The following is an 8,067-nucleotide window of genomic DNA, read 5'->3' as shown; positions in this document are numbered from 1 at the left end:
TTGTCTTTGTCATGTCAACCTAAGGAGAGAAATTATATAGGCCTAACCTGCTCTTCAATCCTATTGTTTACTCAAAAAATATGATGCAATGAAATATATTACTGGCAACCTAAGTATCGTGTCTGATCGAAATTAAAGTCAGAACTAGTCAATATTGCTTGAGAAGATTGACTATTTTGTCGACAGCAGTTTTGTTGAGTTCACATTCGTAAAGTCCATCGTCGCTACTGAAAGCCATATCCAGGAGACCGCCCAACCTCTGTAACTCACTTCCGGTTAAACTATTGCCGGTAGGGGTCAGTAGCGACAAATTCTCTTGATCAATCTGATGTAGTGCGAGGATGTACGTATCTCTATCATCTACAAAAACAAGTTTCTCTCAAATAATATATATAATATGTTTGATTGTCTATAGTTTATTACTTAGGTCTGTCTGGTAATTACTAATGGGGTTCGCAACAAGAGCGTTATTGCTGTGTTTACGGCAAATCGAATGCAAAATGATATTTTGTTTTCCTTTTGTAACCAGCTTGCTTTGTGATGAAACACATATTGCAAACGTTATAACCAATGTGTTTGATTAAATAAGTATATGATTATTGATTTATATGTATCCGTACATAAATTATTTATTGTTACTAAAACATATATAATTTCGTATACACCAAGTGTTTGTATTACTTGTACATTATATATTACAATAACTTGTACACTTGTGATGAAGGTCTTTACCTTTGATACTTCCCAAGGCCACCTGGACGTAGGTATTCAAACATAACACAAAAGAAGGTCCATCGTCGACAGTGGCTTCATTTGTCTGTGTACTATTCAACACAATGGAAAACTTAATGTTTTCTGAATCGAACCGGCCTTCAAGCATTCCCTTCAGTTCCTTGAAAACCATATCCACCATAGCTCTGCCCACTCCACTACGATATCCACGTCTTAACCTCATCACTGTACTCATAATAAAATTGTCGTATTCTTTATTAAACATTGTATCATGTAATATGATTAGATTCAATTAAAAACCTTCTTCGTTGAACACCACGTTTCTCGATATGAACACTTCTTAATTACATATGTTCAGTTCTTATGGTTATACACTCGTTAAAACAATTGACATTATTTTATGGGAATATGTTAGTTAAGCAGTAATAGCAATAAGCAAAAAAAAGAAAGGAAATAGTTCACCTAATGATCTTCCTTCCCGCGGTTGGATGTCCTCCAGAACTTTTTTTATTTCATGAGTTTTCTGTTCTTTTATACCTTTGATAAAAACACAACGATAAATCAATCTGTTATTTATTTCTCTTTAGACGGTGTTGAGAAAAAAACATATGTTAATGATCTGAAACAAAAAAGTGTACCATTCAACGCCTACAACAAATAAAACTGTTCTGCTTTATGTGGGTGCTGATATTATGACTGTTGTGTCGGCTATCAGAAATATAACAAAAAAGCTGTCCTACCGAGTTCATCTGTTAAACCATCATTATCCTGCTGTAAGTCTCTCAGGGCGGATGACGTGCCCGCATTGGCCCTGCGCAGTGAGTCATTCTGTTCCTGGAGTGTCCGTTTCTCCCTCTCTAGTTTTTCTATGTCCTTCATGTATTTCTCATTTGGGTCTCTGCCGTACCTGTCCGTTCCTCTTCGCATTTTGACAAGATCCGAGTTATATTCATCTTTTAAGAAAAAATAATATCAGTCACATAAATGCAATATAATACCATAGAAGATAATGGAAATGTTTCGTCAGTTCTCATGTTTTACTTGTGAATGTTCCAAGTGAGATAGAAGAAAACAAAACAAAGGGTCAACATACGAGGACAACGTTCCAACTCAAAAATTAAAGAAGCTATAAAATAAACTGAATATAGATCATTATTAAAGAAAAACCTCTTGAATCCTCACAGAATTACATTCGGCAACTGCTGTTTTTCCAATTCTGGAAAACATGTAGGTCACAATCTAAAATATTACGAAATAGATTATTTATGGATTTTTCATTCCATTGACCTTAAGGACCACTAATGAGTCTTAAATAGATAACAAATATTCATATGGTGCAAAGATATGTTTACTTTGTTTAATTTCTGTATCAACCAATTTGATTTTGTTTCAAATAGGTATTTCATTTCTTCCTACGTTTGTCTTTCTAGCGATTTTTTTTTACATAATAAGGTGTTTTACTCTGCTGGTAGATCATCAATTTTCAGGCTTGGCTGTAGCTTTGCCGCTGGAATTTATCCTGGCAGGATTGACATACAATAGAGATTAAATTAGAAATTATGTGTTGTGGCTCAAGCTTGAACATTTGTGATGTTATAAATGATTCTGTTTTGACCTTTCCCTTTCGCTCTATTAAAATCATCTATTTTAAAATCTTAAGTTATACGTATGAATCCCAAATGGACGAATTGGCAATATGATGTGGTCATGTTGGGGGCACACTTAACTTTGCAGTCTAGTGCACTTGAGTTAACAAAAGAAGTTAACGCCAGTAAACAAGCATGTACACTGGAGTTAACAAGCTTGTGCACTGTAGTTCACTAGCTTATGCATTGGAGTTCACATACTTGTGCACCACAGTTAACAGTGTAGTGCACTGGAGTTCACAATTATGTGCCCTGAAGGTAATTACAGTGTACAAGATAATTTTCTTTATCGAAGTGTTTGTTTTTTTATCAGTTTATATACATTTTGAACGTCACCTCCCATCCGCTAAAAAGGGGAAAAAAATCAAAAGTCTTATAAGGTATACATTCATACAATCTGTAAAATTTAAGAAGTGCCCTTAAATGCAAATTTGTTGAGTTTTGGGGTTTTTTTAAGAGCGATAACCTTTTACATTATTATTACATGCATAAACATTCCGTTGATTAGTTCAAAGTAAAAATAATCTGTTTTCTACACATATTCATTACTGTTCCTTTCCGGTTTAAACATTTTAATGGTATATATGAAATACATCATTTTAACAATATATGCGTTGGTTTAACTTGGTCTATATATTTTGATAAATCTTTATATGAATAAGTACATGATAGTGTATCAGAAGTCCTTTCTCTGTATAGTTAATATACAAAATGGAATGCTCGTGTATGTAACTATCGCTAATAATAAAAGTACTATGTTTTTTCTCATTCATGATGAATACCTATGTACACCTAAGTATGTTTCAGGAATGCAGTAAAGCCATTCTTAATCAATCAAAGATGAGGACATTCATATTGCCTTTCCAACAAGTACAGTTAGAACTAGAGTACTGGAGAAATTGTGTCTGGCACGCCCAAAAGGTGTATGTATTGTACATGATAAAGGGGTATGATGTCATATGAAACTGAAACTGAGACCTAATGTCAACATAGCATCCATATTCATAACTTAATGCATGGAAGTTTGTCAGTTGGTATCTAAAGTGTGTTCATGTACAACATGGACCATGGAGATTGGAGGAGACAATCAGGATCCAGAAGAAATTTTCAGTCGAGGGGTATGGGTGTTAGCATCATGCAAGCTCTACATATATTTCTGTTTTTGTTTTTACCATCAATGGGAGGATGGGGGTTCCTGGCCCCAAAGCATTCCCCAGATCCACCAATGATATGTGTGTACACAAATTAGATGTTTTGAGAGCCCTTTTATGTAATACTAAGAAGAAGGATGATAACAATATTTAAAGCCAATATAATATGTCGTACTGTGATTTTGTTATCAATTTTGAATTGAATTATAAATGTGGTGAAATGTATTTTCTTCCTATAAAACTATGCAATTAATTCGTTTTGGGGTTTTTTGACACTGAGGTAGACGCGAAAAATGAATTTGCTACAATTAACTAGATATAATCGATATCATCAACATGTTTGTATATTATGGCGGATAATATAACTCTGGATAAGCAGATGTTGGGAAAAATGATCAACTCGGCCCTTATAAATTGCTTTTCTTGCGGCCTGAGTTTATTGCTTATTCCACCATAATACATGGACACATGTTGATTATTTCCTAAATAAATAAATCATCAAAGTGAGAATTCAAATATCATTATTCAAGAAATTAGATACCTTTTTGCATTAGAATATGTAGTTCCAAACAGAATTATAATTTATATAGGAAGAGTAGAGGCAGTGTCCACACGTGCGGTTATTTCCTGACCAAGGGACAGCCACAGTATCTTACAAATAGGTGTGTACTGTATAATGATATACCTCTATACTTGTGAACAGAAAATGAGCTGGAATAATTGCCGTGAAATTATTTGCCTTCACGTAAAGGTCACCAAGATTAAAATTGTAAATTCTTCTGTAGGTATCTTACCTCGTTCTCTGATAAGTTTTTCGTTGTCACGTTGAAGATCTCTCATGACTAGCGCCATCTCCTCATTGGTCTTTTGTAGGGAGACGGTCTTGTCTTCAAGTGTCTTTCTCTGTGTGTGAAACTGTACAATTTCCCTTCTGTAATCATCGTTTTCCTTCTGTACTATAACAGCACCCTTTTCTATCTGTTTCAATTTCTGTAGGGTTTCTTCTAGCGTAGAGTCTTAAAATGGCCAACAAAACACGTGACTACTAATGTCCTTGTCTAAATCAAATTCTTATTTTTTAGTATGCAATATGTATTTATTCATCTTAATCTTTGATTACTTAAACAGCACATAATGAATTTGCTTAGTCTATAATAAGATCAAAGATTAGTGTTTTAATAATGGTTATTTATCGACATTATAATGTATCAGTCTCTTTCGTATACAATTTGAATGCTACGAAACGACACATTATCTAAAGAGAAATTATATACTTCGATCATTTGGAGCGTTAATTCCCCTTTATTAGTTGTTGAAAAGAATTTTGACTTGAATCAAGATTGCTTTAGCTATGCAAAACGACAAGAATCATAATATAACACGACGATAACATTATCTTGACAGAGAATACATTTGAAACCGAAATCCGTGTCGAGTAAAATGACCTTTAATTACTGTGTAATTTCATAACATTCAGTATTGATGTAAATAAGGTTGACAAGTAATGATAACTGTAAATAAAACTGACTATAATGTTTATAGCTACCGAGATCATTGACAACAACAACACATATTATGAAAGGACATATAATAGTTGTGACTTTATTTACAATGTCCCAGCAGTTCTCACTTTCACACTCACCTTTAAGATAATTACTAAACTAAATTATATTCAGTATATCAAATTGCGTCGATTTCTATATTTTGGACCTGTTATTTGTATTTACCAGGTGGTTCTAACATACTTGAAACAGTCAAGTCATAATATGATAAATTCGATAAAACTTTTGACTTTTCTTTCAAATGTAAACTTTCTGTCTATCAACATGTAAATAAAGTTATTCCATCAAAAGTAAGTTTGCTTTAATTACTTGTATCAAACGCTCTTACCGACATCCCCTGACAAGCCCCCTATATCTTGATGAAGACCTCCCCCGGACGATACGTTGTCGTTATTTGTCCTGTGTAATAACCCTATCGTCTGTCCAGTTTGCCTCTCTGTCGTATGTGTTCGGTCTCTCGTGTTAACATCGTGCTCGTGTTCGGGTCTAACCGCTTCTACATTCGCTGTGTCTGTTGTCAAATGAAATTTAACGTTCGTTATCATATGAACAACCTATTTCTTAATAAGCTTTTCTGAAAATAATTCATATCACAACATTGGAATCATATGGTATTTTTCCATTAGAGTAGCTTAAATATTTTATTTTTATAAATAAGTTAACGTAAACATATATTTCGTGTTAGCTTACATACCTTTTCAAAACATTGGTAAAATTAAAACAATACAAAACTATCAAACAAGACGTATTCTGTATCCTTCGCTTTTATCATTCTGGTGATGTTACTTATTTATGGTGATTGATTGGTATTTAAATGATTGATACTTTTATTAGCGTATTGTTGCTAAGATAAATGACAGAACAGGCAACTAAGCACGAAAACATACACATATCGTTGTGAAAACTTTTTATATTTCCATCTGTTATATCTTCGTTTTCTCGTCTTGTTCTCTCCTCATTGAATGATTGACGTTGTTTCCGAAGGTCGTCCTCGCCCCTTTCCACATCTTTCCGCAGCTGTTCATTGCGACGTTCACTTGTTTCTAGGTTGGTTTGTAGCCTCTTATTTTCTGTTTGATATTTACGTAATTCGCGTTCAAACTTTTCATTTGACGTGAGCTGACTTGACATTGTTTTAAGTTTTTTGTTATTGTCATCCCTTTCAGTTATCAACTTCTTTACTTGTTTCTTTAAATCAAGTATTTCAGCTTGATTATTCTGTAAATCCTTTTTATACTTGTTTTCCAATTCCAACATCTGTTGAGCATGATATTCCTTCTGTGTGCAGTATTGTTCGTCGCCTTTATCCGTAGACTGAGAACGTTCGAGCTCAATGAAAACTTTTGTTATTTCATTCACAATCCGTTGACGTTCTGGTGCCAACGTTTTATATTTCTTCTTACTCTGTGACTGGTCCTCCTCTGAATGCAATTCTTTGTACTTAGATTCTACAGCTTTCGTGCAGGTTTCGCATAATATCTGTCCAAACGTTGCTTGTCCTTCACTTAATGCAGAATTCACGCTGTCAAGCTGGTGTAAATTGGTTGTCAATTCAGTTATATTTTTGTTTACTTCAAGTTGCAGGTTCTGAAAAATATGATTGTTTCAACGGTCTTTTTTCTTTACACCTCCTTTTTTTTGAATGAATAAAATATTTTGTTAGACATTTGAAAACAAGCTATTCTTGCTTTTCTATTAAACAAATGGAAAGTTCTCTTTCAGGAAAATGTAAAGTACAACAATGTACCTCTTTATTCGCGCGGTACAACTATCTATTATTGTATGTTTCATATAATGACCCATTACACTAGACATATAATAACTAGTGTCAGGGTACCTAACAACAATGAATGTGACTCCTTTTTCATTTAACATTACCTTCAATATAGTCCCGGCATCGGCTTTGTGATCTGCAGACCAAGATAAATCCATGTTCACACTCTAAAGACAGTCGACCCTTTTGTTTACTGAAAAAGTACCGGTAATGTTTATTATTTATATAAGTTAATGTGTATTCCAATAGTGTCTAAATTAAACATTGTTAACGAGGGAATTATACCTGTATAAAAAGAACTGTTTTAGTCTAGTGTATTGTCAAATAAACGAAAATAATGAATAAGGGCTGTTTGTTCCTGTAATATGTTTGAATATTATACGTAGATACCGATTCTGAAAGAAATTTCTCACAAGTGTTTACTCCAAACGCTTCACATAAAGATTGATTGTTTTTACTGTCTTTTTCCATATATATATATATATATGAATGCATCATATAAAGTTCCATGTACATTGTATGTTCAGAGACAGTGGTGTGTTTATATGTGACGTTTCTATGTCTAGTACAGTATGTAAGCTGTCTCCTTCACCAGACAAATGACCAGTGAAGCGTATATCCAAAGATGTTAAATATGTACGAGTTGGCAATATAATAGGCGTATGTACACTTAGCTGTTATACATGTACGAAATATCGATTAAACCGATATATCGATTGTTGTCTCATACCTTTCCAACAAACTATGTGAAATTCTGAACTTTGACTGAAAATGCTCAATATATCACAGTTATTTAAGATGGTATGTTATTTACTTTTATAACAATTGGACATTAATACTTGGTATGATGAACATTAATACTTGGTATGATGAACATTAATACCCGGTATGATGAACATTAATACTTTGTAGGATTAACATTAATACTCGGTATTATAAACATTAATACTTGGTGTGATGAGCATTGATATACAGGAGTTATCAATTACATTTAAAGCACAAACTAATGTTTGTTATCAAAGAAATATATAACTTTATTTCTTTTACAATAATTATGAAAACATTATTATTTCAACTTATCACTCTTGTTGGCCCGGATTTTAGCGCGCATGGGTCTTAATGTAAGGGGGAACCCGGAGTACCTTTTAAGTCCGATAGGGGAATCGAACCCCGGCCGCCTTGGTGAAAGGTAAGTGCGCTAT

General features: G+C 33.6%; 1 protein-coding gene across 1 annotated transcript; it reads right to left on the bottom strand.

The window, feature by feature from the left end:
* Positions 1 to 148: 148 nt before the first annotated feature.
* Positions 149 to 7,048, bottom strand: LOC110444926 (golgin subfamily A member 3-like). The gene is made up of 8 exons (XM_021489275.1): positions 6,970 to 7,048; positions 5,979 to 6,678; positions 5,420 to 5,602; positions 4,324 to 4,545; positions 1,473 to 1,685; positions 1,195 to 1,269; positions 733 to 957; positions 149 to 360 (listed from the first exon to the last, which is right to left on the bottom strand). The coding sequence occupies exons 1-8, from the start codon at positions 7,021 to 7,023 to the stop codon at positions 149 to 151; spliced, it is 1,884 nt and encodes a 627-aa protein (XP_021344950.1). The 5' UTR covers positions 7,024 to 7,048.
* Between the last annotated feature and the right edge of the window lie 1,019 nt (positions 7,049 to 8,067).

The sequence above is a fragment of the Mizuhopecten yessoensis genome, unplaced genomic scaffold (genome assembly GCF_002113885.1).
Source record: "Mizuhopecten yessoensis strain PY_sf001 unplaced genomic scaffold, ASM211388v2 hete_36189398, whole genome shotgun sequence".
Lineage (NCBI taxonomy): Eukaryota > Metazoa > Mollusca > Bivalvia > Pectinida > Pectinidae > Mizuhopecten > Mizuhopecten yessoensis.
This window is presented reverse-complemented; position numbering and strand designations above follow the sequence as displayed.

What these genes read in the sequence shown, in the direction of transcription:
- LOC110444926 (XM_021489275.1), bottom strand. Translation starts at nt 7,023, where the DNA reads ATGGATTTATCTTGGTCTGCAGATCACAAAGCCGATGCCGGGACTATA. An exon ending in GGGCTTGTCAGGGGATGTCG is followed by an intron (nt 4,546 to 5,419) that starts GTAAGAGCGTTT and finishes GGCCATTTTAAG; the next exon opens with ACTCTACGCTAGAAGAAACC. An exon ending in AAAACTTATCAGAGAACGAG is followed by an intron (nt 1,686 to 4,323) that starts GTAAGATACCTA and finishes TTTTCTTAAAAG; the next exon opens with ATGAATATAACTCGGATCTT.